The sequence below is a fragment of the Tursiops truncatus genome, chromosome X (assembly GCF_011762595.2).
Source record: "Tursiops truncatus isolate mTurTru1 chromosome X, mTurTru1.mat.Y, whole genome shotgun sequence".
Taxonomy (NCBI): Eukaryota; Metazoa; Chordata; class Mammalia; order Artiodactyla; family Delphinidae; genus Tursiops; species Tursiops truncatus.
Window position 1 is genome coordinate 27,823,622 of NC_047055.1, and position 20,895 is coordinate 27,844,516.

The 20,895-nt window shown below is 44.9% G+C and overlaps 1 protein-coding gene across 2 annotated transcripts; it reads right to left on the minus strand.

Moving 5' to 3' along the window:
• Positions 1 to 596: 596 nt before the first annotated feature.
• On the minus strand, positions 597 to 20,201 carry ATP1B4 (ATPase Na+/K+ transporting family member beta 4). 2 transcript variants are annotated; one of them, XM_004322396.2, is made up of 8 exons: positions 20,139 to 20,201; positions 16,002 to 16,251; positions 11,779 to 11,907; positions 11,414 to 11,518; positions 8,166 to 8,362; positions 7,214 to 7,270; positions 4,460 to 4,555; positions 597 to 3,727 (listed from the first exon to the last, which is right to left on the minus strand). In XM_004322396.2, exons 1-8 carry the CDS (start codon positions 20,199 to 20,201, stop codon positions 3,566 to 3,568), a joined length of 1,059 nt encoding a protein of 352 aa, XP_004322444.1. In that variant the 3' UTR covers positions 597 to 3,565. The 2 variants fall into 2 exon arrangements, with proteins under 2 accessions (XP_004322444.1, XP_019804995.1); XM_019949436.2 differs by having other exon boundaries at positions 15,990 to 16,251.
• Positions 20,202 to 20,895: the final 694 nt, after the last annotated feature.

A 20,895-nucleotide genomic window follows, 5' to 3' on the forward strand; every position in this document is an offset into this window, starting at 1 on the left:
ATGGAGAGAGACTGGTTCCTAATGACATCTTAGAGTTCCTGGACTTTTCAGTTATGTGATTCAGTAAATTCCTTTTAGATAGTTCCAGCACTGTATCAGGCTCTGAGGAGTCTGTCCTCAGAATCTCAAAATCTTGGTGGCTGTGCTAGGTATTTCGTTTGCCCCTCCAAATGCACTTTCTACCCTTTTCCACCCTGCTTTCTTCCTTGGAAGGCTGACCTGTATGGACCACATCGGTGGGCTTCCTTGCCCTCTGACTTTTGGTTGATTTTGGGCAATGGGAATGAAACAAGTTTTAGTTTCATTCTCCTGTGGCCAAATCCCAGGAATTGGGAAAAAAAAAGTGGGAGGGAGAAGAAGAAAAAAAGTCTTAAACTAATAGGCTGTCAGTTGTCGAGTTTTCCACCCACATGTCTGCCCAGTATTCCTATGGGAAAATCAGTGGTACAGTTTAGAAAGAGGAAATCATACACTCCTTTTTAATTTTAATTTATTGCTGTCAACAACTCCCCAAGACAATATTAATGTCTTCTATATGAAGATTCCCAGCAAACAGATGCCTAAGAAAGGTAACTTCAGGATAATAATTTCAGAGGGATAAGAAGTAAAAAATCCTAAGTCTAGCATGGACAAAATCATGAAGGCATTTGAAAGTAGTATTTCTCATTGACAATCAAGTAAAACCAAGTGCACTGCAACAGATGGTATACAAATCAAATCCTGGTACAGCACAGTTTGGGGGACTATTTAAATTAATCCATTTGAAGTTTATTGAATTGTTAGAATTCAATTTTAGTGAATATATTATAATATCCAGTTCTGTATAATAAAGCTATTTTTAAATGTCCCAGCTGACATCCCCAACTGCCCTAGTACTATTCATTACTGCTTTGAAACTGTGGACACGATGGATTCCACTGAATGAGAAATACTGTATGACAAAAGATTCATAATTCCTTGTCTGTCTAATAGTCAACGTATTTAACAGGATAATGTATTATGTATAATATATAGCACCAGTTGAATTCCTGTGAAATGTTAACTATTCTAACTCAAATTTGACATATGTTTTAAAATGTTTGGGATATCATTCATTGATTTTTAAAAAGATGGTACTTCCTGGTAAGCAGCAGCTCAGAGTAGAAAGAGCACTGGACCTGGAGTCAGATGCAACGCAGGTTGTTTTCACTAAACGCTCTAATATCCTTTCCAGATCTAATGTTCTATTACCTTTTACTACTAAATCTCGAGAGTTTGGTTATTTGAGGTAATTTTTAGGTGGCTTTAAAGTTGTTATCGTCAAGTTTGTTTCTTTTTAAAGGTTAGCTTTGAAAATGGAATTTGGTAAGGAAAGGCGTTGGGAGGAGACAGTTTCATTGTTTTTTGTATTTTCCACAAATCTGCTGTCACATGTCTTTTAATCACTTGTTAATAGCAGTCAACCCCCCTTTACTCTGTCACTAAAAGTTGGAAAGGTGTCTGGGAAGGAGATTCCAACGAGCAGCAGCAGTCCTTTCTGCCATAAGCCAAGAGAGAAGCACTACCCGAGAGACTAGATTGCTGTGGTGTCTTTACATAAGTGGCTCAAATTCCCATGATTAAATAGCTTAGACTTTATTAAGAGAGTTCACTTCAGCGAATGCTGCTTTTGTTCTCAGATTTCCTTCTTCCCAACCCCACTTATATTTACATCTCCACATCAATGTCTGACCAATAGAAATCAAAAGCCTAAAATGTCCAGAAGTGATCTCAACATCTTCCTCTCCAATCCTGCTTCACTCGTGTATTTCCAGTCTTAACAATATCACTATCCCACTGGGTGTAGCCAAGCTCAAAACCTTGGCGTCATTCTTGACTCCTTCTTCTCCCTCGTTGCCCATTCCCCAGTCTTGCCCTTCTCCAATCCACCCTTCACACTGTGGCTGCCAAAGTGCTCTTTCTAAAAAGTAAATATGATCACAGAGCTTCCCTGCATAAAATGCTTTCATGACTCCTTTTCACCTACTCGATAAAACTCAAAGTCTTCTTTCAGTACCTGTATACATTTCTAGCCCAATCCACTGCCGCTCCCTGCCATTGCTCTGAGCCCTTTACACTCCAGCTACATGAACTGCTCAGTTACCCAAACACACCATGGTCTTTCGTGATTGTGACTTTGCATGTGAAATTTCCTCTGCTACTTTCTCAGCTTACTTTTCTTCATGTTCCCATAGCATTTCCACATACTAGTATTATAACTCTTGTCACGCTATATTGTAGTTACTTCTTTACTTGTTTTTCTTCACTACCATACTGTCAGTTCCCTGTTTTGGGAGAAGGTAAACATTGTAGAGGAGATTCAGACTCTGGATACTTCTAGGTGGCATTTAACCCTGCTTTGGACCCTGAGACACTATGCTCTTCTCTGATGCTTTCTTTTTCTCCTTGTCCCAGCCCTCCCCCTGGTGGAGGTGTTAAGGAACAGTGGAATGGTCACATGGCCAAAGATAAGACAAAGCAGCCTGGCTGATCCACAACCTGGATAAACATCTGCCTCTTATCATTTTTTAAACAACTGCAAAGCTGGCTAATGGGCCTTGAATTTAGGGTGGCCTGGCAGGAGCTTTCTGTCTTACCACGTATCAGTTGGGAGACCCTGATTTCAATCCCCAGCGCTGTAACGAGGTGTGGGCGGGGACGGTCAACACATCTATCCCTGATGGTCTCAAAGAACATCACACTACTGTCAAACAAAGAGCTCAAGAATTAGTTGGTGGAGATCTTCCTTGTTTTCTTCCTGTGTCTGAAGCTGAGACAAACCTTTCTGCAGGAACATTTGCCTTTGGATTACACCATAAAGCAAGGAATCTAATACCAGTCACGTCCACATGGTAGGTGTTCTCCCCAGTTGCAGTGGGCCTCACCTCCCAAAAAAAGTTATAGGGAAGGTCTATGTTCTGGTCTATCCCAGGACAATATCCAGTTATCACTGACTTCTGTCCCAGTTGAAGATAACCTAGTCTGTGAATCAGTATTTAGTTGCCCATGTGAGGCAGCCAGTTTCACAAGCACCCCTGGATGTAGAGTTCCCTAGGTATGGTGGCCCTAGGTGTATTCTGGATTGGTCTGGTTGGTGATTCTCAGGGAAGGACCTTGCCAGGCAGGTTAACAAAAATGGTTAGTTATCAGCCTGGTTGGGAGGAATCTTACCTCTAAAAACAACAAATTTTTAGAAAACATGATGAATTTATAATCATTACGGAAATTCTCCTTCATGGCTATTGTGAATTTTATCAGATACTATGTTACACTACAATGAGACTTCTAGCAGCAAGAATGGGTTTTAGTTTTAAGTGGGAGAAAAGGAAATTAATATAAGCTATTTGTCATCAGGAGAGACTACCTTTAAAAATCAAATAGCTCCCACAATGCCATTTCGAACATATGTCAAAGGCAAGGAAAGATGATCTGCTGTCTCAGGTGTCCACTTGGCTGTGTCCCAACTGAAGAAAAAGAATTCAGGTGCTACCAGGGTAACATGAAATAAAACAGAAACAGAACTGGTGGGAGTGGCCCCCTGAAGTTCTTAGGTTTCTATGTTCAGAGTAAAGATTACCCTACCCACAAAACGATCATTGATGACATCATTTATGATGCCTTTGCCCTTCAGTTGGCACTGCACAGGCACCGCTTGGTTCTTCACTACATCTGTAAAGTGCATTGCCACCAGCGGGGAGGTGTAGTTAACCTGTAGGTGGAAGAACAATGAATTCTAAGTGTCAGGAGGGGAGGGTATGTAGGGGACGGCAATAGGATGGAAGTGATCAGATAATCAGTGCAGGAGGATGGAACAACCTCCACAAAAGGAACTGAGTAAATCCTATGATGCCAAGTCACAAATGGCTAAAGCAACTGACATGCTCTCTCTGCCCTGGGACAGTGGAGAAATGACATATTTCTCTCATAAGTCAGTGTCAGTTGTCTGATTGTCCTCTGGGGAAAACCAATTCTAGCTCAGCGTGATATGATTTTCTAGATATCAGACCATGAATCAAACCAGAACTAGTATTTATCAAGTCTCCATGCTGGAGATGAAGTTTTCACTGCCCCAAGTCTCTAAGTGGGAGAAACAGGAAAGTGATTATTTGGGCATAATTTAGTGCAATGGCAAGTGATTTGTCTGCTCCTGGCTCTGCCACTAATTAGCTATGTGACCTTGGGCAAGTCACTTCCTCTCTCTGAACCCTAATCTCTCCATCTGTAAACTGAAGGAGTTAGGCCAGATGTGTCTGAGATTCCTCCAGATTTGGAAAGGAGCGGTTGGGATAGGAATTGGTAGAGGGAACTCCTAGTCTGGGCCAGCAGCTATTCACCCCTTTGCTACTACCTGCTGCTCCCTAATTCTCATAGATCCCAGCCAGCCCTTCCTTTGTCTCTGAGCCCTTTCTGACAGCAAAGACTGAAGGGAATACAGACTTACGTGAGTCAGTTTGCCATAGTAAGGGTAGTAACGGAGGTCAAAAGAAGCCGACTCTGGGTAGTAATTGATGGATCGGATGTCGTTTTCATCACCTCTCTGTAAGTAAAAGCAAGTACATATCAGGTGCTGGGTCACTCAGTGAGTTGGAGCCTGAGCTAAAGGGGCTTGTGTCCCAGGTGAAATCACTGTGTGACCCACAACTGTCTCAGGAAGACCACGAAAGCAGAATGGGGCATAGCTCAGCCCAGACTTATCCCCAGAGGAGTGTTTCCAGGGAGAGACTGTGCTTTGGCTTTTCAGTGCAAAGAACACTGAATAGAAGGCCCAGACCACGGAGGCTGAAGGTTCTCAGTATGGCTCTATGCTGGCTCCTAGGGGACCCAGGCAGAAGGGCTCCAAAGGGCTTGCAGTACCCAGTGTTGCTCTGGCAAGAGGGCCTACCATGCCAGCACCTCTCCAAAGAATCACACTGGTCCTGGTACCCAGTCTTGGACTTTGGAGCTGAGGCAGGTGTAAGTTGGAACATGCCTAGTAAATCCCACTCCACAACAACGTGCACACGGTGTGCTCATTTCTGGTTGAGGTCAGACCCAGTGCACAGGGACCTGATGCATAGGGACACAGCCTGTAGTTGGCTCACCTAAATGCACGTCTCTGACCACATTCTCTGAGGTGCTTAATTACAGGAGGTGGGGTCAGGAGGATAAGCAAGGGGGGAAATGATTAAATAAACAAGTCTACCCTAATCATATCATGTCGGGTAGGGGACTGCCCATTCTGCCCATGCGTTAGGCTTGCCCTAAATAGCAGAGGTCTAGAGGTTACTGGGGGCAAATAGTGCATCACTACTAGCAAATCACTCGGGTCATGTGATTACTTCTATCGATATAGTATAATGGCTCTTAGTATAAACTGAGCTCTCCTTAATTTATTCTAATAATTACCTCATCATGCTTGATTTCCACAAGTGGGTGTGGATTTGACCAGTGTTGATTATTATACAATGTATAATGATTCAGTGTTTTTTTTTTTAAAGGACAGTTCTCAGCAAGGTTCGCCGTAAGCTGAAAAATGAATGGCTTTCACTAGGGAACTATAAGCAGGACTCAATCCAATTAATATGCTGGTTTAAGACTTTATGGTTTATTTATATATTCTTGTAAAAAGTAATGAAATTCATTTTTTTGTGAATGGTGTGTGGAATCAGTTCCACCAGTTTGCAGTCACACCTCACGTGTGAATGTTTATACATGCTCACATATATGTGACCAGAATGAATGTCCTTCCTACCTTGTTCACCTAGCAAGCACTGCCTGACCTTTCAAAGCTCAACTTCAGTGTCACCACCTCTCATGTGGAACTAACCTTTCCCTCTTTAATGTCTTGACTGCACCTTTTTTTTTTTTTTTTTTGCGGTACGCGGGCCTCTCACTGCTGCGGCCTCTCCCGTTGCGGAGCACAGACTCCGGACACGCAGGCTCAGCGGTCATGGCTCACGGGCCCAGCTGCTCCGCGGCATGTGGGATCTTCCCGGACCGGGGCACGAACCCGTGTCCCCTGCATCGGCAGGCAGACTCTCAACCACTGCGCCACCAGGGAAGCCCCACACTGCACCTTTCATAGCACCTGTATTACTTGATGGCCCTGATTTCAGAGACGGAATCATATTTATCTTGGCACCCCCAACACCTAGCAAAGTACCTGGTACTTAATAAGTGATCCATAAATTCTTGCTGAATGTGAACTATTGACTGAATAAATGCTGCCTTTTGCTGCTTTCTGATCTGCCACTATCAAGACTGGAGTTTTGAGCAGCATTTCTGGTACTGAGAATGGGGTTACCCGGCTTCACACATTTGCAAGACAACCGTCCAGGACTGGGGGTGTAGTAGGTGTTACCAAACAGGAGGGAGCTACTGCCAACTTTAAGAAGCAAACCCCAGCAAACCCAAGATCTTTGTAGGCTTTTTCCTACAAAGGAGCTAATTGGCACAAATGAGATAGGAGTTAATGGTCCCTTGAAGGACAGTTAATTAGCATATTAATGGAGTTCTGTTTATACTTCCCTTGTAGTCATTTGTTATTGCAACACCCAGTGCCACTGGTCATTGCTGCAAAAAGTGAAATCAGTTTTATTTATTTATTTATTTTTGTATTGCTATATATGTTATATTGTAAAATATGTCAAAGAGTATGGAGGCTACACACACACACACACACACACACACACACGATTTAAAGAAGAAGAAAATTGACCCCTGAAGACCTCCACCCAAGTTAAGAAACAGATCAGAGCCTGTCTTTCCACAAACACTACCTCACTTTTGTGATATCATTCCCTTGCTTTTTTTTTGTGAAATCAGTTTTAAAAGCAGGGACTAATGACTCTAATGAAAGCTGCTTGTTTAGTTCAAAGAAACAAGTAATTAGAGCAAAAGTGTAAACAGAATTTCCGTTAATGACTTGGCACATTGTTGTTTCCTGCTGTGGCTCTCAGCTGAGGTTCAGTCTTTGGCTTTCACAGGTATAAATCAGCACACACACACACAAACACTACACACACGAATACACATGAATGGAATGCTTTCTGGAAACAGGGAGGCCTGAAGGTATAAATGGAGGTGTAGTTATGAAAAGATTAACCCTTTCCCTAACCCTTAGGAAACCATCCATGGTAAAGCCCTTGGAAGGGATGACCCACCCTTTTGCATGAAACAGATGTGCTAACAGTACTTACTCAAAAGGGCACTTTACCTGAACTTTGCAGGAAACCTTCACAGGGTCTCCAGGCTCAGGACGAAAGCCAACAATCTAGCAAAAGAAAACCAGCGTGTTTTTAAAAAACAAAAACCAAAACAGATTTGACAGTAAAAATATGGCTTTTCTAAATCCCCCTTGAGTTGTCCTTCCTTTAGGCATAAACATGATCTATTTTGCCCTCTCAGAAATGTTACAGAAAGCAGAAAATGCAAAGTATCTTCTGAGCTGCTCAGCTCAGCTTACTTCTTATTTTATTTGTGCCTGATATTCATACAGTGGTAACTGCAGCAGGATTACCCTGAAAATGTAAAGAACGTACTGGGTCAAGAGGAGTGTGCCTGGTAAGGCTCTGCCACACCTGAGGCATGGCAGGAGAGAAGGAAAATGCATTTCTTGTGATATAAGAATTGTCCCAGGCTTCCCTGGTGGCGCAGTGGTTGAGAGTCTGCCTGCTAATGCAGGGGACACGGGTTCATGCCCCAGTCCAGGAAGATCCCACATGCCGCGGAGCGGCTGGGCCCATGAGCCATGGCCGCTGAGCCTGCACGTCCGGAGCCTGTGCTCCGCAACGCGAGAGGCCACAACAGTGAGAGGCCCGCGTACCGCAAAAAAAATTTTTTTAAATAATAAAATAAATAAAAAAATAAGAATTGTCCCCCATGCCACCCCCATGTCAGTCCCCTGTTCCAAACAGCTCAAGATCTCATTCCTGACAGAGCATCAAAGGTTTAGGGGTGCTGGAGAAGAATCAAAATAGAAAGTGTTCAGGGAGAAAAGGAATTATTGCTTGGTAGTTTTATCTGGTTGTTTGTATTAGTGACACTCTTGGTAAAAATGGCCAAACTTACAGTGTATGAAGACAGAGCCCAAAGAGAAATGTAGCGGCCAGAGCCTTCCTACCCAACTCATCCACTTATCATAGACAGAGTGACAAGGGCCAATATACCCGGTTCATCTTTAGAAGGATGCAGGGCTGTCCAGTAGAGTAGCCAAAAGTAGGGTCCTCCAGGCCAGAGCAGTTCTTCAGGAAGGAGCGCTTAAATTGGCAGGCCTTCTTGTCCTCATCCTCATCACCATCTTGGATGAAGTATTGGCCCGGGGGGCAATCTACGTTCATTTCCTCTTGAAGACTGTCGTTATAACCTAAAGTGTGGGCGGCAAAGGGTCATGTTAGATAGGTACTACAGAGGAAGGCCATGTTTTCAGTAGTTCTCTTCCCTAGTTTCCTTTCTCCAGGAACTTGCTTGTGCTCCTCTGAAAGCCCACTCAGTTTGTCCTAGGGCCTGTGACCTGGCATCAGGTGCCCAAGGCCCTTCATCAGCAACATCCCTCCAAGAAGCCTTCTGGGCTGGTCCCCTCAGCCCACTTTGATTGCTTGTCCCCTTGCTTTTCATTCCCTTGAACTTCTTCGATATCTGTCTCTGGATTGTATGTTTATCGCTTTATAACTTTTCTCTATTTTTCATTATTTCTTTTCTGATACGGTAAATTGTAAACTTGGAGGGCTGCCTTTCCTACTTCTGGGAGAGGAATAGGCAAAATAGTAGATGGATTTTGGAAGAAGGATTGAATCATATCGAGGCATGGCATATATAAGGAGGCAAAGCCCCTGGGTTAAATATCTTTAAGTTCAGCCTAGGGAAACATCTCTCTTTGAGGTCAATGAGAGGCACCCGATGCAAGACAGTGAAGAGTGTGTGTTGTGGGACAGGAGGAAGGGGGAGGACAAAGAGGAGGAGATAAACCAGCTCCTCATTCTTTACAGAGGGAAGTTAGCACTGCAAAATAGAAGCTTAGGTTGAAAGACAGAAAACAATGACAACCATAGGGTCTCCACTGAGAGGGTGAGGGGGTGAGATCTTGTCTACTGAGACCTGAGGCACTCAGAGTTAGTGTCCCTTTACACTGGATGGAATTTAACATGTGCCCAAGGTACATATATCAGGGAGAGAGCTGAAAAGGGCTATCTGTGAGCTGACTCTTTGGGCTACTAGATGCCAGAGAACTGGGCTTTAGAAATTACTGCATTATTTCCAGTTTGGTTCTAAATGATGGAATCCAGTTAGTCCTGTTAGATCCAGCCCCCATGCATTCATGTTCCAAGTAGCTCAGTTTTTTAGAGGAGATTGTGCACCTACAATCCACCAGTGTTGAAACTCCAAACGTAACTGGGAATTTTAAATCTATTCTAATTATGGCTAAGCCTTTATTTGTCCTTTGACAAAGCTACATTCAATTCAAGGTTTTGTTTTAATCTCTCTCTCTCTCTTTTTTTTTTTTTAGAGTAAACTATGTTCAAATAGCAACTTTCTAAATAGAAGCTCTAATCATGTGCTCCTTGTTTCTCTTGAGGTAGTTCCATTAAAAATACTGTGACATGGACATGACCCTTATTGCAAAATCCCTGTCCTCATGGGAATGAAATTGATACTCTGGGATGTCTATTTCAGAGATGTGTTCCTTTTTAACAGGGCATATTATCTACACTTAGGAAGTAAAAAACCCAATGCTTTTCCTAATGTTCCCCACCTGTGTCATCAGGTCAGAACTGATATTTCTGCATCTACTACCTTCTCAGAGGAATTTCCTCGCCAGAGATTCTGGCAGTACATTTGCAATAGCTCACAAACATTTTGAAAGAAAAGAAGATATTGTACTGCCTATGATGCCCAAAACATTTTGGGGAGCCAAAAGTGGAACTACATGGATTCAAAAAGAACCCAGCCCCTCTAATTTTACAGGTGAGGAATCTGAAGCTCAGATTTAAGCAAGATGACACTGAGCATTACCAATACAAAGCTGAGTTTCTAACTCCTGGTCATATGGCAGCAACAAAGAATTATGAAAAGCAGAACTTCTCGAGCTTTAATGGACATACAGATCACCTGCGGATCCCCATTCAGCAGGTCTGGGTGGAGCCTGAGATTCTGCCTTTCCAACAAACTCCCAAGTGACGCTGATGGGTCACACTTTGAGTAGCAAGGGTGTCGAGAACAGAAACAAGGGTTTAAATTTAACACTACTGCTACTGGGAGACTTTGATCACATTTCTTCTCCTTTCTGAGCCTTAGTTCCCCCAATGGGGACGATAGACTCTGCTATGCAGGGTTAAAGTTCAGTGACAACATTTACACATTTAAATAACACTTCCTATCACATAAGAGAATCCTCTTAATTCAGTGCACATTCTGTTGGCCACCCCCATCACCCCACTTCCGCCAGGCCAGGGAAACCAAACCTGGCTTTTTTTCCACAAATAATAGGTGCAGTAAACCCATGGGGGCTCCTCTTTGATAGCTGGATAAATACAGAGACTGTGTGCTCTGTGTTTAACCTTAACCAAGCTGCTACCTCAGTTTTCACCCTGTGTAAGGGCTTCTCAGAAAGCCATTCATTCACCCCTGAAAATGTATCTGATGATGCTATAGAAAACACTTGCTATCAAAATGTTGGAGTGAGTGCCACCCAGAGATTCTTCCTCTAACTCCCTTTTGGACTGCTATTTAAATGAAGACACTTTTTCTCCTCCTTTAAGATGGATCATCTCCAAGAAATGAATTCTCTTACCTTGAGAAAACATAGGAGGCAAGAATCTTCCTGTTCTGGAGAACACTCTTCTTTTCTCACCACTACCTCCCCCCGAATTATCTTTTTTTTTTTTTTTTTTTTTTTGCGGTATGCGGGCCTCTCACTGCTGTGGCCTCTCCCGTTGCGGAGCACAGACTCCGGACGCGCAGGCCCAGTGGCCATGGCCCACAGGCCCAGCAGCTCCGCAGCATGTGGGATCCTCCCGGACCGGGGCACGAACCCCCGTCCCCTGCATCGGCAGGTGGATTCCCAACCACTGCGCCACCAGGGAAGCCCCCAAATTATCTTTTATAATTGATCATTATTGAGCCATCTGGATGTGCCCAGGACATAACTAGGTGCTATAGGGTGTTCAGGAGGAGAAAACAAGTTCTCTGCCCCAATGAACTTATCATCTTACTGGCTTATATGCTTGCAAGGCAACATACAATCACAAACCACAGCAGTTTTGATTGTATCTGCAGGTGCTGAGGGGGATGCATGGTAAGGAAAAACCAGAATGGGCAGTGCTAGTAAGACTGGGATTTCTGAGCCAAGTGAATTTTGAATTTTGAGTTCCCACCCATCACCTTTCCAAAGAGATTCTCACCATTCAGAGGAACTTACCCTGGAGAAAGCCATTTAGACTAATCACATAATGCTGCCAAGTGTCAGGTTCAGAAACGTTGAAGTTGAAGTTAAGGCTATGGGCGAAGGGTCTGATCATAACTCCTGGCAATGAAAACAGGTCTTGGATATATTAACCCATTCTTGGGATAATTTTTTTGTATCGATTCCCATGAAACCATTTCCCCCCAGGCAATCAAAATGAAAAGGACCATAATTTGCTAAGTACCATTTTACTTTTACTCTTAATAATTGAATCCCTAAGTCATTACCGGGAAGAGCCAAAGTTAATTGAAGCTGAACATGCTGTGCAAGCAGATTTCTGTCCAGCAAGTTCTGACAGCACAGGGTATTTGGGCACTCACCAGGAGGCTTCACCCTCTCAGTGAAGGTCGGCATGTAAGGACTGATGGTCAGAAATAGCGTGTACATGCAGAGGGTGATCACAGCGGCCAGGGAAGCATAGAAGAAGAAGTAAATGACTAAGATCAGGCCTGCAGAACAATCACAGATGAGGGTGGTCAGTGCTGGCCAACAAGCCCTGCCTCTGCGTTTGAACTCATGAACCAGAACCAACCCAAACACGTGACATGGCTTTTTGTTTAATTCCCCAGATTCAGCATGTCCTTGCTTATTCAGGTTTCACCAATTTGAAATTGGTGAGAATTGCGTCAGAGGTCTGATTGCAGTTTACCTTTACAGCATCTCCGATGGAAGGGCTTGCTGAGCAAATGATGACCGTGAACGAGATTACAGGGGCGTGGAGTTTAAAGTACTGCAGAGGGCAAATTGCCTGGGAGTCCTCTGGGCAATGGTTGATGTCCTAAGTACAAATCATTCTTCGCTATTCATTAAAGTAGGTGCCCTAAAGAGTCCTAGCAGCTTGGTTCCAGTGATTATATGTATTTGCAAGTGATGAAAACAGCATTTCTTTTCACATAGCCTATAATTCAAACCTTTGATTCGTTTCCACTGGGTGTGCCTCTAATGAAGGCAAAGTGAGGTTTCACTTTACGTATTTCAAATCTTCTTTATCTTTGGCAAAACTCTAAGTGACTCTGCTTTTCAAAAAGAACACTGACGCAGGATGGGGAAGGGAAGAGGGGCAAACTGTACTTAATTACTGACACCTGCTACCTGTGAGCTCAGCCTGTGAGCTATAAGTTATAGAACCTCCTGGCACCCCCGATTCCTCACAGGTAAAATGGGGATAAGTTCAGCACTTACCTCATATTCTGATCAATATCCCTAACACTATCTGAAATTCAGCCTTTCCTTACATCCTGTCCTGACTCTACCACTTCCTAACTGTTTAATCTTAGACATGCTATTTACCTCTCTGGGCCTCAATTTCCTCATCTGTAAGATGAGGATAATAATAGTACTTACTTCTTAACATTGAATAATGCATATAAATAGCACAGCACAGAGCCTGGCATATACTAAGTGCTCTGTAAGTGGCAGTCTTCATCATTGTTATTATTAATATTATTATTGCCATAGGACCAGAAGCACAGTTGTGTGAATTCTTCCTCTGTGGGCTGGATTAGCACTAGGTTTGCCCCAGGATTAGGCAGCACAGAATGAGTGAATGAGCATGAGATTGCTGCTGAGAAGCTCTTTCAAGTCCTCCTTGGGGCTCTCTCAGAAAATAATATCTAGCTCCACTCACAGAGGTGACATGATGTCAGAGCTACAGATTTGAACTGAATCATGAACCAGAAACTGGAACAAACCACATAGCTTTGCTGTACCCCAAACCAAATCCAAATATTAATTTTTTATAAGCAGATATTCATTTTAATTATTATTTATTTATTAAATATTAAATTTTAAGTTGAACCATGAACCAAATAAAATGAACCAAAAAAATAGAAAAAAAGGAGTAGGGAAAAGGAGAAAAAAATTCTTACTAATCTAACTAGAAGTGAACCTTTATGTTTTATAAGATGAACTAAAGCAGAACTGGAATATGAACACATTGATTCAGTTGGAGTCCCTGGAGAAGAAACAGCAGCACCTCGTGTGCTTGTGATACTTGGCTGCTGCCCGCCTGCTGTCCTGATGGGATGTGCCCTGTGACTCCTCCTCCAACCCTCTACCCCCATCCCCATCCTGGGAACCGATCAACAGCTGGAGCCATCCTGGGGGACCAGAAGGCTCAGTTTCATGGATGAGAGGAAAGCAATAGAATACAGGTACATTCCCCTGGAGATATCTTCCTTCTTGCCCAGGATGTGTGGCCAGGAAGCTGTAGATGGGAGAAGGGCACTAGCAAGGAGTCCTCTCAGCTTTGCCCAGGAGTCTGTGCCCTGGAGTCTGTGATAGGCTAACTGTCTCAGCTACACCACCCCCTGGCCCCGGCAAAACCAAGCACTGTACCCACCTGAACCCATTGATCCCTCCAACCCTTTCTGCTCCAAATGTCCAAGTTTTACTTGGGCTGTTCCTCTAGGTAATCCAGGGTTTTCTCCTGAATGTCCCACCCAAGTTTGGATAGACCATTATATCTTGAATAGACTAGGTACCCACGATCCCAACTCTTCAGTCCTTCCACTAAAACACCCCATCAGGTCCTGAGGCCCTATCCATCAGGGCCTTGCTCATTGCTAGAGTTCATGAAGACAGCATGATGTTCTGGCAAGAGAATGAACTCCAGTGTTCATCCAAGCTGGGTTTGAATCCCAGTACTGCCACTTTATTAACTGTGTGACTTTAGATAAGTTACTTACCCTCTCTAAGCCTCAGTTTCTGCATCTGTAAAATGGGGATAATAATATTACTACCTCATATAGTTCTTGTCAGTACCCAATAAAATAACATAAAGCTCCTAAGAATAGAAGTTGCCCAGCTATCAGAGGAAAAGCCCAGAATATAATAATAGGCTGGGTGAATATGTTGGTCATTTTGATGTCCAGGCTGGGACAGTGTTAGTAAGTGCTAAGTGGCACCTAGTTCTCAAGCAGGAGGGCAGCAAGGCATGTGGCGGCCTAGGCATTAGCATCACTATTTGCCCTTTGCCCAGGGGTAGCCCGGGCTCTCCTTAGACCCGCTACCCCGAGGCCTGGATACGGCCTACCGTGCAGTGTCCCCACTGCCATATATTCCCTGGGCACTTGAACCTTCCTCCCTCATCCCCACTTGTTGGCCTATGGATTGTTCTCCGCAGGCGCAGTTGGGATCAGCTCATCTGGTTAAGTTCCAATGGCTGGCTGTTTAAGGGTTAACGTAGGGCTCCCTCTCCCAGAATCACACTTGCATTTCACAAGGCCTGTTTTTCCAGTCCTCTTTAGGCAAGGGAGAAACAGCTGTGCCCCCTTTTGGAGCCCCAGTGAGTGTCCAGCATTTGTCTGCAGCTTCCAGAACGTCGGAATGTTCCTTGAATGGTACATTTGTTCCAGTTGAGAGTTCGAGGGATGGGCAGGGGTGGGGCTGGGAACTGAAGAGGGGTGAAGGGAGGTGGGTGTTGTTCAGAGCCCCACACCTGCTATTGCTAATTCCAGGCAGCAGGGCTGGCTGTTTCACCCTGACTGAGCTGAATTAGAAACATAAACTACAAAGGAGGGAATTCTCAGCCAAAGGGGCCTTTAGAAGGCATGACCATCGACTTTAGCAACCTAGACCCTTGGCACTGGGGGACTCTTATTTTATCCATAGAGTTATCTATTGTTTTCTTCTGTGGGTTAACTGAATTCAAACCAGCGGCTGCTCTTTTCCTGGGATGTTCAGAGACTATGGCGAGTGTGAATTTTACCACAAGCTGAATCTCCTGATAAGGATCAGCATTAATAGTTCAAGAGGTGAGTAGGACCCTGGGAGAGGCGTGCTGGGGAAGCTGTGAAGTAAAGGTGGTGGCAGCATGTGGTACAAAGAGGAAATGCTGGGGACCGCAATTCTGCCATTGATCAAGCAATATGGGGACTCAGCTTTAAATTGCTAGAAATGATCCCTTTAACCCATTTCTCTCTATACACCATGGGATCGATCGCAAAGCACATGCAAGCTGGGGCCAGGGGCAGCCGTGGCTCTCCTTCACTGATATTACGAGGTGAAATGATGAGGCTGTACAAACCCTTGGTCAGGTTAGCAGGGTCTTGGGTCTCGTATCTTAGGAATAGTCTTCTGCATAGTACTTTGTACTTTACAATTTTAACATCTTATTGGAGCCTCAGGCTGATCCTGTGAGAGAGGTAAGGCAGATACTGTTTCCTTCATTAAGCAGGTGAGGAAACTGAGGCTCAGAGAAGATAAACGATGAGCCCAAAGTTACAGATAGAAAGTGACAGGGCTGGGGCTTCAAAGAAATCTGCACTTTTTCAACTCATTCTTACTGTCTCTCTGCACTGCAAATGCTATCGAGCCCAGTGTATTTCAGCTATACAATCAAGTTTGTTCACCCACTTGGGAGTTTGTTCTGATGAGATCTGCCCATTAATTTCCCTAGGCAGTGATCCTGTTACATGAAGTGCTAGAGAACTTTGCAGACAAGCCCATCCAACGTATGGTAAAGGAGTCCTGGACACCAAGCCAAAAGCAAAGGACACCCGACTGGGGCATTGGGACAACTGGGACTTACTCCAACTCTGACCTGTTCGGGCCAGAGACATCCTTTTCTCCGGATCCCACAGGTACTCGTTCACGATCTGCCATTTCCGCCACCAGGCACTGCCTGTTTCCTGAGCCTGACTCTCTTCCTCTTCCTTTTCCTCTTCTTCTTTCCCCTCCTCTTCTTCCTCCTCCTCCTCCTCCAAATCAGGTACCACCATCACCCGAGCCTCTTCTTCTGCTTCTTCCTCTTCATCTGCTAAGTAGTTCTGATTCACTTCATCCTGATCATCCTGAAACAGTGACAAAACACAATCCCCTTTTTGGAGAAGAAGATTTCCAATGGCACATCCCACCAGCCAAAATAAATGGAAAACGACTCAATATTTGGAGATGCTTCAGATGTCCACTTACCCATAAACATACCTGTTGTTACAAGAGGCAGATTTCTTTCTCTCAGTTCTTTTGCAGGAAATATCCTTTCTATGACCCATTTTGACCCAATATTCTTTCCATAGAGGTGCAAGTTTTATTATCGGCTTCAGGCATTTGGGCTGTGACCCTAGGACTGCTCATGTCATTACTCTGTCCTGGGGCCTTGGCTTCCCACTTAACTTTGTCTGGCCTGTCAGGGCAGAGCTGAGCTCAACACTGGAGGATGGAGTAGTTTTAGACACTCGTGTCCGTGATGGCAAATTCTCAGTCCAAGCCAGCTTTGTCCTAACACCCTGTACACTTTCAGCTGCTCAACCTCACCATCCTAACTTGTGGCTAAAAATAGCCTGGGACAGACATCAGGAGGAGAGGCCAGCTGCTGTACCCCTCCTCAAAGCTTAGACTGCCTTCCCGACAGAAAACAAGAGATGGGGGCGTTACTTGCTGCTTCTCTGACTGTTGCCCACACTGGAACCTCCTCCTGCCTTAAGCAGGTTGGACAGACCACCTGAGGGCTGGCACGGCAACTGATACGTCATCTTCCCCCCACCAACCCCATACCCTAGGCAGAAGTCTGGGCACGCAGCAAATGCTCAGCACATATTTGTTGATTGACTGATTGCAGCCATTACTTGAGATCTGAAACTGTAATCTTCTCCGAGTGGTTCTAAGAAAATTAAACAAACAAACAAAAAACAACAACAAAAAAAAGAAAGACCCAGACTTCACCAAATGGTATTTCCAATGCCTCCCAGCCATGGGCTGGAGGGTTGGATCTTTGCTCTTTGTGGGTCTGAGGCCACCGTCCCTTCTCTCTGCTGTCCAAATCTGAAGAGTGGCGGGGCCTGTGCACCTGTTGGGGTTGGATGTGTCAAATGATAGAGGCCAGGGGCTCTGTGCTGCACCCTCCCTGCCTGATTCCTCAAAGGCCGTTTAGAGGACACTCAGCTAAAAGGGCTGCCATGGCCGGGGGGGAGGGTCAGAAAACTGGATTGTTCAGAATCAGTAAAAGTGATACAGCGTGACAAGGCTATACTCTCAGCATTCAGTCTGCCCGGCGCTATCTAGCTCTTGATTATAAGCACTCTTGAATCGCTCTCTAGTTTGTTCAAATGTACAGCTTTATGTCACGTGCCATATGAGCACTGACAGGGACCTTGAAGATTCACTTCTCCATGTGAGGCCCAGAGAGGGGACAGGATCTAGCCAAAATCACTCAGCAAGGTCGTGATAGAGCTGACAGTCTCAGAACCATGCTTCCTGATACCCTGGACAATGTGATGCTTCTCACACTGAGCACAAGTGCCTAGAGGCGGTTTAGCAGAGGTGGTTTATGGAGGATGACGATGTGTTAGATTCTGCGTTCCCAAGAGACTGGAGGTGCTTATAGTCAAAGATTTCTAACTCTGACAAGGACTCACAGAGTAAGGCTTAGGAAAGCAAACCTCATCACTCAATGTTGAATGGATTCATAAATGTTCTTAAATCTCTTTCCCTTGTGTTTGAACATATGTACCCATTTGACCTCCAGAATGACATTCTGAGCACCCGGGGGCAGGGTCCATATTTTCTAACTCCTTGATGGGGAGCCCGCAGCTAGGTAACCAGCAGGTACTGAACAAACGTCAGTGATAACTGCCTGACTGAAAACTCCTGAACCAGAGCTCTGGGGGAATGCTCTCACAGAGCTTGCTGCTCTGGCCTCAGCGCTCATTTGGACTGTAGTGGGTAGTCATCATGGCCCCCAGAGAATCTAATGCAACTGAGAATCTCAGAGAATTTGAAGTATAACATTTCAACGTGGAGACATTTATATTCCCTTTATATTTTCTGGAAAACTTCCTTTTCTCTCCTTGTTGCCTGTTTGCCTGCCCTCCACCAAGGAGGCAGCTGGCTTTGGCCTCAGCCTGATCTTATTTGTAGATATGAGCTCTCACGATAATCCCATTAAAGATGGCTTGTCATTAAAGCTTTACCCTCCCGGGAAGAATTAACCTTCTCAGAGCTAATTTCCCCACGGCTCTCACACTGCCTGAGCTTCAGGAACCGCAAATATCTTTTCCCCTCTCCCCTGCTTCCAGGTATAGGAGAACCTCACGTTGTACAAGAGAGGCACTTTTGTGCAACTAACTATTTAACGGAATCCAGCAGGGAATCCTTTGGTAATGAGAGGGTCTGTTTTTGTCAGTTTCCTAAAGTGGCACTGCCCTCATGTGATAGTGTATGTGAGTGTGCTGGGGCCATCGTGTTGCCCTAAAAGGAAAGAGTCTGAAGGGCAGAAGGTGGCTCCATTTTGAGCACTCTAAATATATAAACATATAAACAAATATATAAACAAACAGTATGACCCGAAAGGTAAATTTGTGCCCTGCATTGAGTAACACCCTGTAAACATTCGAACAGTTGGTTAATTGTCAAAGAGACATTAGCACCCGATTATTCACTGCATCAAATAATTTCTTTTTAAATTTGATCAAGTAGCCCCTATAAAGAGCAAGTTCCCCTGATGCATTTAAAATCCAAACCAGTTGACAAATAATTGAAATTATACACAACGCTTTAGCAGCATTATAGAGAAAAGATGCGAAGTAAGGAATAGTTATGTATGCCCTACAGACTGTGACTGCTCTGAGACCTGGTAGGGACTTTGGGGATGTCAAAAGAGAGATTCTACAAACTGTGGCTGGAAAGTTACGAGAAGCCCTCCGCAGGTTGATACGGGGTTGGAGGAATTCGTGTCTGCCTCTGCTGGCTGTTGACAGTCTCCACTTAGCTCCCTGGTTATATAAGTGGACATTCCCTCCAAAAATGGATTAAGCTTTGTTTCTTCCTGGGGCCCAGATCACAACCCTCTCTGGGGGAGGTTTCAGAATATACCTCCCCGCAAAGAAAACTACTGCATGCGGCATATATTCATGATTTCTAGCAAAGTAAACGCAAAGAAACTTTGGGTTCAAAAAAATTTCTAATGCACCCTGGAGATAAATGGTGACATTGAAGTCGGGGTGCGTGAGTGTTGGGCAGGGCAGGGTGGCAGGCAGGGAGGCAATGGGTGGTGGAGAATCAGAGGGCTAGGGAGTGGCATGCTGCAAATATGATGGAAAGAGCACAGGATCAGAAGTCAGGAAACTTACATTCTCACTTTGGCTCTTCCAGTAACTTGCAAGTCACTCCTGTGCTCTGAGCCCCAGCAGCCTCCTTTACATAATGAGGGGTTCTGGAGAGATGATGTCTAGGACTGCTCCCAACTTCTATCTAGGATTCCATGCTTTTAGCCATCGTTTGGAATTTCTGCTTTAGAAAAGAGCAGCTGGGTTCCTAAGAAGCTACCACCCAAAGCGACTGAGACAGCTGGGTAGGCAGCGCCTTTCATTTCCTCTTCCCCTTCCCTTCTCTCTTGGCTAAATTTCTTGCTCTCGGAATGAAACCTCTATTCCCAGACTCCAAAAGGTCTGTTCAAATTCTAGACTCCCACGAAAAAATTTTAGAAGTCCCCCTTATTCTCTGGCATCTTCCCCTTCCCTTATGTTTGTTGCACAGGAAGAGGGGCTTCCTCTTTCAATCCAGCAATTTAGGGTGCAGTGGGGTACTGGGAGTCACTGCTCGAGCTTGAAACAATGGGCTTCCTTAAACTTCATTGTTCCTGCTCATCTTAAGGAGAAGCAGCCCTAAGCCACCACCTACACATCCCCCAACCCACCCCACTAAAAAGGGACAGCAAAATATTCTGCTCCCTGGGACTCACAAGTCTGTAGCGATAACCGTATGGAAAGGCCGGAGCCCTTCTGGACCGGAGCTGCCTTCTCATGGCTGTTCAGTGGGCAGAGACGCGGCAGAGGCAGGCAAGTGGCTGAGAGCTCTGGAGCTTCTGCTGGTACAGGAGACACTGGTTGCTGGGGATACTTGGCGCCTAGTAAAAGTGAACCCTCCTGGCATGAGCCCTTCCCCAAAATAATCTAACATGCCCCTCTCTCATTGGTTGGCCCCTTCCCTGAATCAAAGGAAAGCCCTTATGGAAAAGCAAGCTCATCATTACAGGGAGGGGGAGATATTCTGGGTCACGAGGATGAGCGACTCACCCCCCCGCCCCGAACTTCATGTCTCTTCTCACTCCCTGCTCTTCTCTAGCGCCTGAGCTACTATGGACCCAATGGAAATCTTAAGTTGTGTTCTTCTCAACTGAGAGTTGGATATCAGTGTGTGCAGGGGGTGGGGCATGGGTGGGAGTTGGGGGTGAGGGGAGTTGGCCAAGAATAACTTTCTTTTTTCATAAGGCTGATCTCATGCAAAAGGATCTAGGGTGTCAGGAAAGATTCCCTTTGCTCTCCCCACCTCCCCCTCCACACACACCAAGCCACCTACGATATTCCTTATTTGTGTCAATCCACCAGCCCCTTAAAGGTGGATTATGCGTTCTGATTTTAGAGGCCAGGCTCCTGCTTTGCCCCTCCCTGCCCAAAGAGGATCTTGGACATAAGAAGCCTTTTTCTAGCCTACATGTC